At 39.7% G+C, this 19,379-nt stretch overlaps 1 protein-coding gene across 1 annotated transcript in view; it reads right to left on the bottom strand.

Annotated features, from left to right (window-relative positions):
* Positions 1 to 19,379, bottom strand: part of UTRN (utrophin) — a 408,114-nt gene that overhangs the window by 303,631 nt on the left and 85,104 nt on the right. The window contains exons 3-13 of the mRNA XM_075707799.1: positions 18,213 to 18,305; positions 16,751 to 16,828; positions 13,158 to 13,250; positions 12,117 to 12,289; positions 8,452 to 8,567; positions 7,204 to 7,367; positions 6,412 to 6,615; positions 5,317 to 5,498; positions 4,482 to 4,632; positions 2,884 to 3,003; positions 1,991 to 2,092 (exon numbers count right to left, since the gene is read on the bottom strand). Coding sequence (XP_075563914.1) covers positions 1,991 to 2,092; positions 2,884 to 3,003; positions 4,482 to 4,632; positions 5,317 to 5,498; positions 6,412 to 6,615; positions 7,204 to 7,367; positions 8,452 to 8,567; positions 12,117 to 12,289; positions 13,158 to 13,250; positions 16,751 to 16,828; positions 18,213 to 18,305 — 1,476 coding nt within the window. The remainder of the gene's footprint in view (positions 1 to 1,990; positions 2,093 to 2,883; positions 3,004 to 4,481; positions 4,633 to 5,316; positions 5,499 to 6,411; positions 6,616 to 7,203; positions 7,368 to 8,451; positions 8,568 to 12,116; positions 12,290 to 13,157; positions 13,251 to 16,750; positions 16,829 to 18,212; positions 18,306 to 19,379) is intronic.

The raw sequence follows: 19,379 nt of genomic DNA, 5'->3' as shown, positions 1-19,379 counted from the left end.
GCCATAAGGCTGTGAGAAACAAAACTGTAACACCACATACTCTCTGGAAAAATCACACTGGCATCCCCGCCAACGTATTTTATGCATAAGAGGAGCTTAAAAACCCTTTAATGTATTCAATTAATTTCTGCTAAATCAGCAGTCAAAGATAATTCTCCCTAGAAAACTGAAACATAATTATCACAGTGCTAAGAAATATCTGGCACTGATTGAGGAATTTGTTTCCTGAGTGGTAAGAATTGTGTTGACTTGGCAATGTGGTTTCCAAAAATTTTCTAGGCAGCCACAAAAAGGCTGATGCATCACTGTTGCTCATCTCTCCATCTGGTTGGGCGAAATGGAAAGTGATAGTACCTGAATGTTTTAGTCACTTTTGTCTTAACAAAGTTTGTATTAAAGTTTTCAATTAGTTTCAAATTGTAATTTTTGTAGGTCACTTGATAATTCTTGAGGACAGAGAACTGTAATTCAAACCTGTTAGTAATAAATGCATAGTTCAGAGTTGAACAACGAATGCAAACATAGTCTGATCTAAAACACCTAAAATAAACTCGTATTTCCTCATTACTTGCTATCTGACATTCTACATAAATAAACACTGATTAATTTTTTCACTTCTACAGAGCAACATAATTACATACAAATTAAAAAAAGCTGAATGCAAAGCAACTCCAACAGAAGATGAGACACTTAACAGTATTGTAATAGCCAATGAGTGGCCACTTTTCCCCAGACAAATACAAGGGTGGAAGGGGACAGAAATATGTTCACGTAGGGTCATCAAAACTGAGAGCACTTGAAGTCTGTACCTGGACATACAGAGTGAGGATTTTTGAGGAATCCTTTTTTCAACTCGGAGACTAATCTTGCCCAAGAGTTGCCAGAAAATGTTAGCACACAATTTTCTGTATGTTTGTACACATAGGCCAACACAGTATTTTAAAGAAATATATATAAATAGATACTTGGCATTGGATAAACCAGAATCTGAACCTTGGGTCCATATTAACAAGAAGATCACATGAGCTTCAAATTCAGCTTATCAATATACTGCAAATAGATATGGGACAGGTCAGGGAGAAATACATATGTAACCCCCAAAAATGCAGACAAAACATCCCTGTCAAAGAAACCAGGCTGTAATTGATAGCAACAGCTATATCAGCACTGTTCTACTTCTTTCAAATGTCTAAACAATCTGTGTGTACTGTAGAGTTTAAACAATAGCTTACAGAGATAAATACCGTCATTTAAGAAAACAAAACAATTTAAGTAAAACTTTCAAAGGAAAAGCCAGCAAATATTTTATGCTGAGACACAAAACAAGCTCTAGCACTAGGCATGCAAACCTAACACATACAGTTGCATTACCATATTTTTTTATGCCATCCGTTAATTTGTATTTGAGAAGTACATTTAATATATACGTAAAATGCATGGTACCAAAGCAAGAAAAAACTCACAATGCCATCTTCTTCACAATTCAACTGTTTGCCTAAACTCAGCAAAATGACACGAGCTGCATGCTTCGCTATATTGACCAAATGTTTTATGATACTGATTTTGAAAACAGTATCTATTGATTAGTTGATTGCACAATTGTGTACATGTATCCCTGTTGGAAGCACATATATCTTAATTAGGAAAATTGCTGTCATTACTAAACCACCAAATACTTAATGACTCATTATCATTTTGCTATCATGGATATTCCCACTTATTGGCCATTTTGCAAGCTACCTTGGAAATTATTTCATAAGGAGTTATAAACTTTCTTTCTTAAACTTTGGGAAGTACTTCTCTTGCGCTGCACAGCTACTCTACTCCTCAAGAAACACTGGGAACCCGAACAAGAACACAAAATCTAGTTTCTCAAGGCATTTTTCTGAAAGCTGTTAAACCCTAAGGGGTTTGGGGCTTTTTTTGTTTGGTTGTTTTTTTCCCCTCCACAAATCAACCAGTCACTCTTGGTAACTGAAGAGCTACTAACCTGCTCTTCCAGCAGCTCCTGCCATAAAAGCTGAATTTCTTGCAACTTGACCTGTCGTTCCTCAGTCCAACGACAAACTGCTGTCCACCGCTCGCCAAGCCTCTACAAAAGCAGGAAACACTCATGAACATTCACGAGCCTCACAAGGAAACTCAAAAATCAGATATTCAGAAGCATAATTTCTACTTCACAGTAACCTCCTTCTACATTATAGCTTCCTCCTTGCCAGTGATCGTCATTGTTGTATTGCACAAAGCTGGAGGTTAAAGCTTTCAAGAGCATTCACCTATGGCCTTCTCTCCGCTCTTGCTGAAGTCAGTGAGCTATTTGATCGGCTTCAAAAGGAGCAAACAAAGTAGTATGACTTCTGTTTCGATAAATTCTGTTTCACACTCCCTATACTTCAGGTTACAGTCTAACTTCTGACAAAAATGGGAAAATACTTCACACGATATTCCCTACATAAGTTGTGCTGATGTCTTTAAATATTCTTCCCATCAGATTTTAGCTTCCTAATGAAAATTACTTATGTGAAATAAGAGTCATACTGTGCATCTTCCCATTTTAATGAAACTGCTGAAAGTATACACTACAAAAGTGCCTGTCACTGGGAATGTGAATTGACTCATCAGGAACTGAGCTTGAAAATCACCAAAGTACTTTTGCAGCTTTAACCCCGTGCAAATTTAGTAATTCTTAATTACTTCTAAAAAAATGTTACTTGAAATTCCTTTCTAGTGTAAGTTGTCTTTCTAGGATAATTCTAGGATAAGTTGTCTTTAAACACAAAAATGTTGATTAACAATTATATGCAAAGGTTTTAAGTGCCTGCTACTACAGTTTAAAAAAAAAAAAAAAAAAAAAAAAAAAAAAAGAGGACTCTAACATTTTACCTGCAATTGTTCCTCCAGAATAGCTGTTGCACTTTCCCCACTGCTTTCATCAACAATGACAACCATGTGTGTTAGGGAGTTTACCTTCACCTGTTCTGTCTCTAGGTCATTCTGCAGGCTCTAGAAGAACAAATCAGAGGTTACCAACTTTGAATACATTTGCTAATCTGCTATTCTGGCCACACTGACTAACACAACTGCTGTGCTAAAGTCCTTCACATTCAACAGTTAAGCACAGATTTAACCACTGGGAATCACTGCACAGTTTAAATAAACATAAGCAAAAGACTGCTAGAAATGAACTCAAAACCATTCTGTTAAAATGCTGGAAAACATGAAGGAATGCTTTAAGCTGTATGCACCATACTTGACTAGGAGAATCATATGACAACTGCATTGACTTTCTATATGCCTACTGTTATAGGTAAGAGCTTAAGTGTTTCTATAAAAAGCTATCATTGTTAACAAGCAAGTACCATAGGGCATGCCAAACAGGGAAAAAAATCACTAAGAACATTCTGCTTTTAATAGTTGACAATATAATTCTCATAAGTATCAACAGTGCTATAACTGATCATGATGTTCGAAGACAATAGTTGAAAACTGCAGACAGCATACAGTTCCGATTAGTTTGAAACTCTGTAGATTTAAATATTCATACAACTTCTAGAAGAACAGATTCCATGGTTAAAGCCTACCTCCGAAATATCTCTGCAAGATCAATATGCCTTTACAGTACTGTAAATATAACTTTTCATCCCAAAATACCTTAAGCTACTCCGTCAACAATACACCTCAAACTCCCCGGGCTTTGAAGACAGAGGAAAGAATGCAAATATGGGACAGGAAGTTACACAGACTAAAAATACCCTGCAGTTCTTGCCCTGTGAAGTATGTCCCATTCTGGGGAGAAGGTCAAACCTCAGCACTAAGTATGAAAACCAAAGTCACAAACATGACAAGTATCAAAGGCCATCTTTCTCCTTAAAAAACCACTGCGGACTACAAAGGCTGGACTCCCATCCAGAAACTTAACTGAGAGACAAACCACTTCCAAAACATTGTGCACATCAGAGAGCAGTGTCTACGCGCCCCCTTGGGATGTGATCCCTGTAAAAGCAGGGACTGGAATCAGTGATTTGGGCGGCCATTCCTGATAGTTTTAACTCCCACATTATTTTAATCTGCAAGTCTCAAGCATGCTTTAGCAATGCCTGCCAGTCATTAAAGGCAAGTTTGTCCACCATACATTTCATACTGTCCCTCACACCAACAATTTACCTGGAGAGGTCTCACTTCCTGCACAAAGTGAGGCTAACACAATTTCCCCTACAGGTTTCGCTTCCGGCATGAAGCGAAGATAACAGTTTCTGCTACAGTCATGAGTGCTCAAGTGTTCAGTTAAGAAAGCTCTTCCAGAAACTTCCAATTCCTTTCTACCCCATCATCATCCTTTTCCAAACATCAAATGCAGCCCCTCAGCACACAGCTATATAGACTTCTGACACAATCAAACTTCTCAGCTAAGGAACCCACCAACGTACACATCTTCCAAATACTTCTCCCATACATATTGCATAACAGACAAAAAGGTTTACTTTATGTTCTTCCAGCTGTTTTTGAAGGGACTCCAAATCTTCCGCCACGAGCTGAGATTCCATCTTCTGAATGCGTTCTTCTGTGACCGTCAGCCAGTCGGACAGCTGCTGCAACTGCTGCTTCTGGAGCTCCATCAGCATGTCATGCAGGCTGCAGGGGGAAGCACAGGGACAGTTATTTCAGAAAGTTTTCCCAAGGAAAGAGACTAAGTTCTAACTCCTGTAGGAAAGAAGCAAGGCCATTCATAAACCAGTCAGCTATCATCAAATAAAATTTTCACCCTTAAGCTAAGGAACACAGTTAAGTATCCCCCTGCAGTTTATATCAGGGATTGTTTCTTGCATCAGGGATTTGCTATTAATAGCCTCTGCTGAGAGTTGCAACAAAATGCAGTTTCTCCCCTGATGTGTATCTCTTAGTTTGATAGCCCACAGGTGGGAAAAAATTCTTCTAAGTGCTTTTTAGTTGTGTGAACACACATAGCTATCCATATCTACTGTATGCTTTATTGAGGAACTTAAACTACTGAAACAATATTAAAAACACATTTATGTAACTACTGCACGTAGACACTATATATTTAGTCTGGCACATTTACATAACATAAGTCACAAAATGCTTCTATATAAGAATCAAAAAACCCCAGTTATATTAATTTCTTTTGTTTCACCTTGGAAAGTAGGAAGAAGGTGGATTTCATGTCACAAACTGAAGAGTTAATTCTGGGGGGGAAAAAAAAATCTTACGAATGGATGCAAACTGACTCCTCTGAGATGCAGAAAGCACCAGAGGTCGGTCCTGCAGCTCTAGAAGAGTTTGTATGGGGTTACTCACCGGGACTGCCTGTCCATGCTCTCCACCCTGAGCTCCTCCCAGCGCGAGTTCAGCAGCAGCATTTGCTCCTGAATCTCAAATTCCTCTTCAGGCGATAGATTTCCCTGGGCCACCAGCTGATTTCCAGCCTGCAGAACACTGCCCACGCTGCTCTGGTGCGCTGTCAGTTCCATCATAAAAGCCTGAAAACAGTACAACCAGCCACGTCACCATGACCTGTGAGCTCCTACAGGAGTTCATGAACTTGTAAATGTCCTAATACATTGTCATGTTTGAAACAGTGCTGCAGAATGAGCTTGCACCATGAAAAGTATCGTAGGAAAGCAAATAGAACCCTATGAGTTAATAACATTATAAATCTAGAACACCTCTTCCTTTGGTTCATGGCTTTAAAACTGTAGCACAAGGAAAAAAAAGTTCTTCATATGGATCAGCATTCAGATTTTAAATTCAATTTATACAGTAAGCTGACACAGAAGAAAACTAAAACATCTAACATGACACTTGCAACTTTTAGCAACATTAGAACATTTGTTCAGACTTGGAACAGAACCAAACCAAAATAATTTGGAAACAACAATAATTTGGAAGTAACACACATTTCTGAAATAAACTATGCTAATTATGACAGGGAGACCACTGAATTAAATTGGCATGATTATCAATTTCCGCATTGCCCTCATTTAACAGCAAGTGACATAAGGCTGACCAGGCTTTTTAGTAGCTGGCAGCAGAGAAGTACAAATCAGCCTGGATCAGACTATCTTTGTATTACAGACACTAGTGAGCCAGCCACCGAAAGCTGATAAAAAAACCCAAACATTAAAGTTTCAAAGCACATTCCACTAAGTTCTCCTAAAAAGATCTATTTCACCTTCAAGAAGCTATTATTTGTCAACAAAAAAAAAACCCAAAACAACCAAACAAACAAAAAAAAAACCCACATCACATTCAGTTAGAGGTGCTTTTAATTCAGAAAAAGACAAGAGAAACAGAATGTCATGTTTGGGACAAAGACTAGGAAATGGAAGTTCTGCAGCTTCTCCCCACCCCCCCCCAAAAAAAGCAGCAAATAAATTTTCAAAAGAAGCTTACTTCATGAGTGGAAAATTGCTCTTTGACTTCTTCAACATCACCAGATATTTCCTCCTGTTCCCGAAATGCATCCTCAGCTGACAGCAACCACGTAAGAACTTCTTCCAGAGCAACTTGGTAGCTATCCAAGTCCATATCCACTTCTGTCACGGTGCTGGGAGTCTCTGCTCTAGAACTGCCCTGCTCCTCTTCAAGTGCTACAGCCTAGGCAGCCAAGGGAAAAGTGATGTCTTAGAAGCACACAGAAGATGGCTTCCCAAATGATACTAAAAGTAGAACAACTAAGATCCCTTTTAATAATTCATAAAATGTTAAAAGTAATTGTTGGCTACATTTTAATGAGAAGGGCCACAGTTGCCACTAATGACCTTTTGTTTTAAAATAAAGAACCTGGATAGAAAAGACAACTTTAATCCTGTTCAGGTGTGAGATCCGCTGTTAAAGGAACAAAGACCCATCACTACCACTACCACCACAAGTCCTGCAGCAAACTCAGTTGAAGATTTTGGGCCACCCTCTCCAGCTTGCAAGACAGAGAAGCAGAAGGAAGAAGCATAACACACATGGAACTTTATACCTCAACACACAGGATTTTGTACGTGAATCAGAAAAGAAGAACAAGGAAGACAGAACAACTGAAGCCAATCACAAAGAAGATGCTATGATTTTTCATTATTTTCCCAACTGTGTTGCCCAAGATAGAAGGCATGTTCCAGAGATGACGGACAAGCCTGCAGATCAGCTAAGATTACAACTCAAGAAAAGCAAGGCAGACTTTGATGACAAACACACCTGCTGCATGTTGAACTCTCCATCCTCACATTCCTGCTTGTATCTCCTTGGAAGGGTCTCCACCTCCCGGATGTCTTCCATAGTGACTTGCTTAGGAAGGACCTCAAACAAAGAGGTTAAATACATAATAATAGACTTTTTGTCTGGAAGCTGTACAGCAACATCTGCATCAAAAAGATAAAATATGGGGAAATATAAATGAAGAAGCTGCTTTTCTAAATCATTACTTAGAATACAGTTAAGACTTTACATATAGTGTAAATCACAGGTTGTCCTGTTAAGCAGCCTTTAGTAAGCTTTCAGTTAAAAGGCCAGTTTTGACATATGTTGAAAGCAGTATGAAGGAGAAAAAATTAAAAAAAAAAAAGTTTCCACATTTTGAAGTGAATTCACATTAAAAAGCATGATCTTTTTGAAGTAAGAGCCCAAACCTGAAGTTACTAAGGAATAAAAACTGGGTTTTTATTCTGGAGGAAAATTATTCTGGAGCATCTCCCACACAGAAATGCAGTTCAGGGACAGTACTGTGTATAAACAAACATTTCCACTTAGGCTCTATCCCCACTCCCAGCATTGGTCAGTTCATTTTCTTACTTTTCATATGGAGAAGAGTTTCACTGACTCACAGGTTCACTATCTCTCGGTTTATGAGTGCTACCCATTCAGTTAATTTTTTTTTTTTTAAACAGAAGGCAGTGCTTGAATCTATAAAGTTTGAGAGCTTGCTTACAGAATGAATCTTTGGAGGCTCACTTCAAAGCAGAGCAACCACTCAGGATTTTAAAAAGGAGCCATAAAAGTTTCCTGGCAAGCATTCCTACACGGTAAGTACTCACAACACTAGCAGCTACTGCTTACGCAGTGTAGTTATAAAGAACAAAAGATCATGAGCTCTTAAATGATCCCATTCTACATAATGCTTTACCTCATCTGAAAAGCACAGATGCTTGCGGCAGAACTCCTACCTACAATAAAACAAAGCCAGGGTACCAACTTCACCTTCTGTATACTGTCTCTGAATGGTAAGTCAACCTGAACCTTAACATTCAAGAAGCCAAAGCATATGCATGCATAGATGTACCCTTACCCTACAAATTACATTCTTTCAAACCCAAATTTAAGGGCTTGAAATGAAATACCATTGCACAAAACTACTAGAATTTGTATTCATAGTAAATGTCAATAGAAGAAATTTCTTTCAAGAAAGCTCAAAAGAGCTTCTAGTCAAGTAAAAGAACTATACCCCACCTTCAGGATCCAACAGTTTCTCAATTCCCAAGTGGTTCTTTGCTATGCTGAAAGCATGTTCCAGTCTCTCAACTGGGGACATCTTCAGAACTTTATCCCAGCTGAAAAGCTCAGGTCTAAAAGTAAAGACAAAACAGGAAAGAAAGCAGTAAATTTTATCTGAAGAAAAAATTCCATACCATGCAGAATATGAAGTTATGGACATGAAGGTAGCTACTTAAGTAATATAAACATATACATACATACAAAATATAAACACAAGTGCATATACACAAATGCATAAATGCAAATACGTGCTTTCTTTATTAGTGAGAATCTGGCAATCAGAAATCAATTAACTGACTGCATGTCCACAGCAACATCCACCTTCCATTCTACGTTTTCTATACATAGATTCATTGACTGCAACAGGAGATTAAATACTAACAAGAAAATAAACAAACTTAGTGTTTAAAGTTTATTCCAGAACCATTTTTCTTCAACTGTTTCTTGCACAGCATCACTGTTAGCACATGCTTTCTGCATCAGGCTCTGCGGGGTAATCAAGTCACTCTGTTCCTGGAGAGCCTCATTCCAAACTTGTGACATGGCTCAGTGACCACCCCAGACCATCACAGCCAGGACTAGCAGTAGTCTCCACCCCTGCTCGCTCACCCTGCCCCATGGCCTTTTTCCCCCATTTTAAAAAAAAAAAAAAAAACCCAAAACCCAAAAACCAAAACCCACAAACCACTACAAAAAACCACCCCATCACAAGCGCTCATGAGAGTCACAGTGCAAATCAGACCAAGGAGCTGATCGATTTACAGTGCCAGCAGCCTTCAGCTCACATTAGCGTTAACGAGACCAAATCTCCAGTCCAGCTGTGCACCCAAAACATCCCAGCAGGTCTCAAGGGGAAAGAGCAGAGCACAGAGCAGGAAGCGCGGTCAGCAAACAGGGCCCCCTCCCAGTGGTACCCACACCGACAGGGCATGATCAGCCTAGTGCTGCCGCAGCACAGCTGTAAGACTACAGAGCCATTAAAATACTTTCCATTCCCCTGCAACAGTGGCTTCTCATTAAAACACTGCTATTGATTCTGTGCTTTATAGACCTTGGGGAGGAAGAGATGGGCTTGCCTTTAATTCTTTCAATACTTAAATCAGTTGTAAATTGACCTGAGACTATCCTTTTAACATCTGTTATTACACTTTGTGAAACAGGAAGGCCATAAGCCAGCAGGGTCTGAAAAGGAAAAAGCCAGAGCAAGGTGGGGTGAGCGGGGAGCAGAGATACGCAAAGATCCTGATAGAAGCTAGTGGAATACTGTACCTCCATGCAAGGAGGTGTGGGGAAAATGGTGTTTCCCTGGCTAAAGGGCTGGTGCCCAGGGAGATCAAAGCTGAATTCTGACATGGTATCCTCCAAGGATAACCACACAGATTCATGTAAAGCTTTAACAGAGACTCTTACTTTGAAAAACACATTGCAATAAGTATATTGTATATGCACTACCCACACACTGCCATGATAACACCAATTTTAATAAAATGTAATCTAGGTATTTACCCATGAGCAAGAAAATTGTACCAAAGAGCAGGATTCAATTCAAAGAGGAACTAAGCTAGTATTAGGAAATGAAAGAGACCAGCACAGTAAAATGTTAAATGTCCTATTACCTCATATAATTTCATTAAGTACTGCAAGTGTTACAAAGTTACTAGAGATTATAGCCAAGAGGTAGCACTGCTAACAATTGTTGATAGATACACAAAGAGAAAAGCGAGCTACTAAACCTCTTAATGGGATCCGCAAAAATTCTCCTATATTAAGTGTCATATTAAGCTAAATTAAAAAAGCAATATTGAAAATGCCCCTTAGGCATGGAAGCACTACCATCTGGGTAAGCCAAATAGCTTCGTTGTCCTACCACTTCTGCAACTTGCCTCAATCCCCTTGTTCCTTGCAAATGCCTTTTAAAGCTTCTCTTTCAAAGCCGACCTAAATTTAAACCCATCTCAAGATTTCTCAGAAGTGTGGGGAAAACGGTGCTTCCCTGGCTAAAGAGCTGGTGCCCAGGGAGAGCAAAGCTGAATTCTGACATGCTGGCAGCTGCCAGGCTCTCAGGAAGAGGGAATAAAAGGCTCAGAGATCAGCAGAGCCAGGTAACTGAGAAATTTTAGGAAGCCAGAGGAAAGCACAGTTACTCAGTTAAAGTTTTCAGCAGGGGCTTTGGCTACCTACCAGTGCTCTGAAAAGGGCAGAGCTCACAGACTTCAGATCCCACAAAGCCCAAGCACATAGTCACAATGCATAAGGACAACAAACAGCCTAAAGCCAATTTTGCTACCTCTCTCCTTCTGCTTCCCTCAGGTCACTTAGGTCTCACTTGTGTCTAAAGCTGGCACTCTCTCCATCATAAAGCTTCACATGTTCAGCAGCAGAGCTACGGCACTACAGGCAATTACGCCGGTATGAAAACTACCAGTACACATCACACCATCCAGAGAAGGAACTCAGTAATACTTCTGATAAACTCCAGAGAGACCTTTGCTAGTATTGCTATGCCATTGCAGAACAGTCCTTCCAAACTTTCAAGGCACGTAGGCGTGTCAGGGCAGACCCGTCCTGAAGCCAGCAAGCCTGTAACAGGGCCTGTTATTTCAGTCAGCACAGGCCAAATGGGCACTTAAGAGCAGAGAACAGCAGGCTCAGAGCGAACATAGGCTTTTGTGAACACTTTGTATCTGCTGCATATAAATATTCAGGGTATTTGTAAAGCATTTGCCATGACAGATACCTGGTGGCCAGGAGGTCTGGTTAAATTCTAGATATTATCATACTATTACCATGTTAAAACGGTTATTTATGGTTAAGAACAGTCACCCCTTGCAAAGCAATGAGCTGACTTCATTTAAAGTATGCCAGCTTAGAATGGATTGCCCAGAAGCAGATCTCAAAGAAATTTTTTTTTTTTAAAAAAAAAAGTATTGAAGTTTCACGGGAGTCTGTAATGATGATTTCTTTAGAATACCCAAGAGTTCTCCAAAAATCAGAAAGAACACAAAAGATCTGTGCAAAGAAACTTTAACAGCATTCCTTATAAAGTATAATGAACAAACTAATGAATACACTACAGATACCTGAAGTATGCTATTACCCTTTGATTCTTTCGCTCAACAGGTCTCCTGAAAGAACTGCATACATTGCCTTTCAAGCAACATACATTCAAAAACGAAGAACAGCTACAGAGCCTGTCTGTCTTACTCCTTCATTTTGAAGTTTCTGTATCTTGCTACTAAAATGATATGGCAAACTCCAACTGAAGAAATGTTTCCCTTTGTAGAGCAGGGAGGGCAGGAGGAAGGACGTACAGGGGAAAGAGGTTGTCAACCCCTGCTGCAGAGACCTGTTCAGCATATTCGCTGTATAATGCATACTAAGTGGGATGTAAATCCACTTCAATCAGCAAGCGTGTGTGCATGTGCAGCAACTGAGTTACACTGCTGCCTTGGCTCCATCCTTTGCAAGGCTCTGGCAATATCCCTCCACTGTTATTGTTACCACAACAAAAAAAACCAAACAGTGAACCACTGAAACAGGCTAGAAGCTGTCAAGCATGAAGACATGGGGAAAAAAGCTGCTTACTTCACCAGGTCTAAGATAAGCTGTTTGCTACTTACTTGTGCCTGTGGATGACAGCATTAAAGGCGAGTCCATCTGCCCAGCTTGTGGTGAAGTTCAGAACATTGACCTGACTGTAAGGTCTCGTGGACTGCCGAACCCAGCTCAGCAGGATCTTCTCACTGTTGGTCTGCTGCAAATCTGACATGATGTTCTTCATGACATCCTTCACCTGCAAGAGAGCAGCAACTACACCTTACAGACTCCACTCTTCCTGCTTACAAAACCTTTGAACCAAGCTATTTCACAAATCGTGAAAGGGTCTTTCCAATGAAAAGCTACAAATCAAACTCTAACTCCTCACATGAAATTTGGGAATAGGAGACTTCAGGCCATGTTTGCACCCTACCGATTACAAAAGCCAGTAATGCTTCATGTAATAATGACACATTACTCTTATGTTACGATCCTCCCCCTCTCCTCAGTGCTGCCTACACTATGCGTGGGGTATAGTATTTCTCATTGCCTTGTGCTGCAGTCCCACCAGTAAGCAAATGCCAAAAACACAGCTTGCACAGGTTTTCTGCAAGAAGAGGATATCTGCTCAGCCAACAACAGTAGTTTGCTGTTTGGGTAGTATGCATAAGCACCCGCCAAAGTCCCTCCAAGTGAATTCAACAATCCTCCCAGGTACCTGGATAAACCAGAAGCAATTCAATCTGAGACTGAGAAACAAACCTACAGAGCAGCATATAAGATGCAAGCCCAACACAGCTACCTAGATAGTAGAAAAACACCTGCTAACAGAAGTGCATAAAAGCCTTGAGGAAGGAATACAAGTACAATGCTTCAGCCTGAAAAGCCTCTCTGCAATTAACACCAGCAGGAACTAAACTGAGAGACTGAGTACAACTGAGCACATACCAGAATGTATGTCGCAAGAGGCAGCCAATAGACAGAACTCAGAAACCAAACACTGGCCTGCCTTTATTTACCAGCCCAAAATAGAAGCCGTATTTTCCACCACCAAAAGCCCAGGAAGGTTTGTGAGAATCACAGCAGATTCCTGGAAAGGAAGAGATCTCACAGCAGCCTCTCACCTGCCAGTGCAAGATAATGCTCCACAGCAGCCCCAGCGTCAGCTTGTGATTTCCATCAACGATGTCTGTTCCTCCAATATTCACCAACTCCACCTGGAGAGGTCGGATGAACTCTATATTAAACACTGTTATCACAGTTTCAAGTCGCAATCCCACCCCATATTCCTGGCTGTCCAGCCACATATTACCAAGTGCTCTGAAATAAAAAGTAGTTAGAAAGAGAGAACCAGAGAGGACAGAGTACAGTCTATCTGAATTTGTCATGGCAACTGCTTAAACAACATGACAAAAGATGGCACCAAAGAAGATACTCCATTGGAAGAGTTTTATCCTCTCTTCCAATATACAGATGCTTATACCAGCATTCAAAACTGACCAATGGAAATGCAAACACAAAGGATCTGATATTAAAAAAAAAAAAAAAGTTAAGCAGTCCTGCTCGTAGACACACTCAGAGATATTACAGAACCATGAAAACTCTGTAATTAAGAAGAGGTTTCTCCTTTGCATGAACCAGCATCCAAATGGGACAAGTTTATACAAGGAGACAAAAAGTTCAAGGGAAAAATAAAATTTTCAAGTTTGCTCTATGCATAGGACCCCACATAGACTCAGTGATGGTCTAATATAGATCATTAACAAGGCAAAAACACGGAAAGAGAGACAAGGAGATTAGTAAGCAAGAGGGCAGGAGCGGCTACCCACTCCTGCATCAAGTATTCAGCCCTCAGAAGAAGCAAAGCTTAGAGCACACTACCAGATACTCACTCAGTGCTACTTTAGAGTCTAAACTGAATTGGGGCATCAAGTCTGCCTTCAGTCAACACAGAGAAAGCGGCACTAACTCTGAACCAGCGTTTGGAGGGAACCAACAGCAGCACACTGCGTTAGTCACCACCACACACCTATGGAAATTGGGCTAGGAACAGCTGCCTATGGCAGAGGAGACAAATACCTCCCTGGGCGTATGTACAGGTACAGCAGATGCTGCAATGCACTCCCACACAGGGCAGATGGTGGGGCTTCATTCTTGAAAATAACCTGAGCCAGGAGCATCCTCCTCCAGTCCCGGGGCAAGCAGCACAGTGCATTTCACCTCGATGGGGAAGCTTTTTTCTCCCTTTCTCACCCCTGCTCCAAAACAGTGTTATCCACGGTGCCTACCAGAAACACCTCCCAGCTTACACTAACTCTTGAGAGCTGTATCTGGGCACTGCTTGGGATCAGAACTGGTAATAGAGACAAAACCTGCACCAATGAGCTGGCTAGCAACTAAACAATACGGAAAATCACACAACAGTAACGGAGCCCATGCTCTGGCCCTCCGTGGATGTAGCCTACAATGACAGAATAGACAAGAACAAAGTTTCATTTCATTTTAGAGGATATTGCTGATATACAAGAATATAATGGTATTCCATTAATATTTCTCCTCTTATCACACAATCTTGAATAGCGTCAGTTCTGCAAAATGTACTTGTAACCTCATTGCTTTCAGATATCATCTTGACAATTTTCAGTTCCCCATAGGTCTCTTGGTTACGAGAATCAAATCAAAACTGTGTTGCGAGATTAACATGGAACCACAAATTACACTTCAAAGTCCTAAGGAAGCTTGTGGATTTGTGGATTGTCCTCCCCCAATTTTTACAGGAGCTGGAACAGAATCTTACAACAATACTCTTTGCAGATAACAGGCGCGTATTTTAAGATAACTATAAATTAAACAGGCAAAAACAGGCCAGAAGAATCACCAGTGCGGACCAATAAACAATGCACTGGAAAGGGCTCTAGAACACAAGCAGCAGAAAGCAGGACTAAAGGTCAAGGGCACAAAAATAAAACAATTACATTGCAAGAGCTTTTTTCACCTGCAATGGAAGAAAAACACTCCTGAGAATGGGTAACAAAAACACTTCACATTTTTTAATTGCATGTCAGTAATAATAATAATAAACGCATTCCTCTTGCTATCTACACCATACATAAAAGAAAGTACTCCACGTGTCCATTTTTGTATTGTAATGATTCTAAACTAAACCAATGCTTTGCAGGATGCAGCCAGCAATCCACTAGGATGGCGAGTGGACGACTGAGACTTAAGCAAAGATAATCAATAAAAGAAAGCTGACAGTAGACAGTCAGCGCTACTGACAGTAGACTGATATTGGCTATATGGAATGATATTTTTTTTATTATTATTATTATTATTTTTAAAAACTTGGTCCACAAATCAAAAAAGTTGAAATTCATTACTTAGAACCATTCTGCTCATCAGATGGGTGAGGTTCGCAGGATCAGTTGAACATCTACACCCGAGGCTTGTCTGATCCTTCCAATATATATGTAAACACTTTCATAAATTATTTCACAAGTTATGAATATTGTATAGCCCACAAACTCTCAGGCAACAGAATGCAACTGCTTCTCAGTGGATGCCTTTTCCCTTCATCTTAACACACATACACACTTTCTAATGATGTTAAGCAGTAGGTATAAATCATGTACATGACCTTAACAACCTTCAGCTAACTAACACCATCTGTTTACTTCTACAAACCCAGATCCTGATCCTGCCAGCTTAAGGAAGAACTAAATAATTATTGTAATACAGTGTTATTTAATTTATTATCTTCATAAAATAAATCAATTTCAAGATGGAAAGACTCATTACTTATCCTTAGAAAAAAGTTAATCAACACTTACAGTACCTCAAAGAAGAAAAAAAAAAAAGCAAACAACCCACCACTAACTCTGGCTGCTTCTTAGAAATATGACACTAGTCCACCAACACGGAGGGGAAATTGCAGTATTACACAGCATGTTTGTATCACTCTTCAATCAGCAGTTTACATAAATATGTCAGTGCCTTCTCGCATTAGATGTATTTTATTGCCAGAATGTTCTTATTAAGTTATTTTAGTGCCCCGACATTCGCAAACAGAAATTCTAACTATAGAGAGTACACTTATCAGGAATTGTTCTTCAGGGGAAAAATACAATCACTTTACTATAGCACTACTGGCTTCCAGGCAGTAAAAACATAGAAACAAAATAAAACAATTATTCTCATTTTTCTTAAAGAAGGATTGGGGTCTGTTTGTTCTGATCAGTTACCAAAGCTCCAAATTAGAAACCCTCAGTACAGATTTGACACAGAGCTGACAGGTGTCAATAGAAAGATCCTCCTGGATTTTGAGAGCAGGACAAAAAACAGAGGCACAAAATCTGTCATACCCTCACAGATTTTTGCACAAGTTATGCATCATCACTGGAAATTAGATTTTTGTCCTGCCAGGTTCATGAGCTATGCATAGCAGAGCTTCAAGTCTCCTTCATTTTGGGAGCTGAACATATCTCAACAAAATATAGTTTAGTTAATACCATTATTAGGTTAGCATTTTAAGATTTCACAAAATTGCCAGAAACTGAAATTCTACATCAGATAAGGAAAACTGAGAACAGTTTACCCATCTCTCTGCATTCTCATTTTAGGTACCAAAAAAAAATCTTTATTCTCTGCATTTTGAACTCATTTACACAAAGGGATAAATTAAAGAGTCTATCAAAAAGTTGTGGAAAAACATGCTCACGTTGTTCTGATGCAAGACTTGCAGTACTCGGTTGACATTATTTAAGGCATGTACTCGTGTAGAACCTCGTTCTTTAGGCTGAAAATAAAAAGTTACAATCTGTTCACATCAGAATTCACTTGACAGACCAAACAAAATAAATGATAGAGCAAACAACAGGAAATTTCTCTTAATTTTCTCCAGATTTTTTTTTTTTTTTTTTTTTTTTTTTAAGTAGGAACAAAAACCAAACAAGATCATCCACAACAATTTCAAAATGAAAGCTGATCAGAGCATTATTCCTCAATTCAAGGCACAGGACAAGCCTTGGATTCAAAATGTGCTTCAGTTCATCTTCAGTAAGTCCAGAATTTTTATTCCCAGCATCTGCAGAATTATAAACTGGCAATACAACAGCAAAGTGGGAGTTCCCGGGGAAAATCTGAGGGTTTTGAACATTTGCCAGAGCAGTTGAAATTTTTTGGCTCCCAAGAGGGAACAAGCAGCAATTTGTTTTTCTGGCACCCAAAGCCTGCTAAATCTTTGCATACTGGGAAGAAGTTATGCTTCCTGACTTTCCCTTCCTTTTAATATCGGAGGGGGGGACACGACGACACATGACCCACTGCAACTCTTGACAATACCTGCCACTCCATTTGCTTTTAATCACCGCAATTTAACTCCTGTGGCAGAACATGATCATACTGCAAGAGCATGAAGCTGAACTTGGAACACGGTAATCAATAGAATTAGAAACCAAAACACTCCTATTGCCTTCAGTATACTTCAAATCAGACCACAAATCATTAGAAGTACTAGTGAAATGCATCTGTTTAAAAAACAAGACAAGCTTGCAAGGTGAAATTTTAAATGGCTGAAGGTTCCCCATAAGGTCAATAAACAAATCTGAGATTTATTATAAATAGTGAAATCAAGAATTTAATCTCAAGTGATGGCACAGGTTTGACCATGCCTCATGTATCTTTCTGTAGAGGCATCAATGTTAGCAGGGGAACAGTTTCCAGCTTTCCCAAACAAGACTTGAGTAGTTTTCACCCCTTTCCCATCTGTAGATCACAAAGGATTTTTCAATGGAGATACAGATTTTTGCCAGGTATCCAGCTAAAGGCTGCACTTCCAGATCATCCAGAAGCACACCTTTAAAAGATCTCTATTAAAAATATACACTATGTGAATAACACCACTAGTTTTACAAGCTTTGCTAAACAGTATGTTAACTCTCAAGAGAGGGTTACACAGCTAACTTCAGCCTGACCCTATATCCCATGAGTGGAGTTCCTTGGAATTTCATTGGAACTGTAGAAAGCAAGTACACACTACAAGCAAAATAGGTTTTTAAATAAATTTAAAAAAAAAAAAATTTACACACCACAGTTTGGTTTTTGTGTGTGTTGTTTATTTGTCGGTTGGGTTGGTTTTTTTTTTAATAAATGGGAATACAACTCATACACATTTCTCTTACCAGAGGTTTCCCTGTCAGACCCTCCAAAAGGTCCAAAAGCTTCCTTCCATCTTTCAGATCTGTGAACATGTCCTTGACCGGGGGCTTTCCACTCTGCAGAAAAAACAAAAGCAGTAAAAAAAAAATGGTGTTTAAGCAGAACCTCCCTGAAAAAAAGTACTTTTTCCTTTTTATCTTTCAATTCATTCTTATTTGGTACTGAATGTAGGAAATAAAACCTAGGGGACTGTGACAATGATCAGGAAGGCACCCTTCCCTTCTTCAGTGTTTTTTTTTCTCTCCCCATCTCTATGATTCTGTGCATCAGCAGCCTAGTAGTGAGAAACCAAATGAGCAGACCCTGGCTCACATTAGGGTAGATGCATTAATACGCAAAGAAAAAAAACGTGCCAAGTTTGAGGAGTCATTTGAGAAAGAATGCTTTGGTCTGGCTGCATCTGGGGCTTTTCAGAAAGAAGCTATTGGGACAAATTCTCTCAGATTTAAAAAAAGACAAAACAAACAAGGACTTAGAATTGCACCCTGTGTAAGGAGCAGCCACTCCTCTACACAGACTAGTAGATCAAAAGGTGTAATATATATTGAAACATTAATCATTTTCTCTACCTTGGAAAAAGAAGCAAAATGCAAAACCCAGAGCTACTCTAAATCATACATTTCTAATATTCATTTTCTCTGGGGTTGGAGCGACCCTGTACAAGAATGGTGGCTGATGACAGCAGAATCATGTTAACCTTTTCCATGCTCTCTTTTAATCTTATTTCTTCTTGGACCCTAAGGAAGCTAACATGGAAAAGTGTTACAGAGCAGGGGGAGAAGACACAGGCAGCCAGCAACTAAGTAAGTGCATTTGCTTTGTAATACTCATCTGCTGGCTGCCAGGAGATCAATTAAGCTACTGCTTTCAGCGTCCCTTTCAGGTGCCAATTTGAGAAGAAAAATATTTTCTAAAAAGTACCTAAAACTCCAATATTGCCGCCTTCTATCACCTTGCTTTATAACATTGCTGTTCAGAAAGAAGGCTGTCAAAGGCCCATCTTACATGACATGAATTAGCTGACATAGATCTCCTCTACCTTCACTTACCTCCTCCTGCCCTGACAGCTGCTAGTAATTGCCAAATGCTGGCTAACAAATCAGAGAGCTGAACTGTCCACTGAATCCCAT

The sequence above is a fragment of the Pelecanus crispus genome, chromosome 3, assembly GCF_030463565.1.
Source record: "Pelecanus crispus isolate bPelCri1 chromosome 3, bPelCri1.pri, whole genome shotgun sequence".
Lineage (NCBI taxonomy): Eukaryota > Metazoa > Chordata > Aves > Pelecaniformes > Pelecanidae > Pelecanus > Pelecanus crispus.
This window is presented reverse-complemented; position numbering and strand designations above follow the sequence as displayed.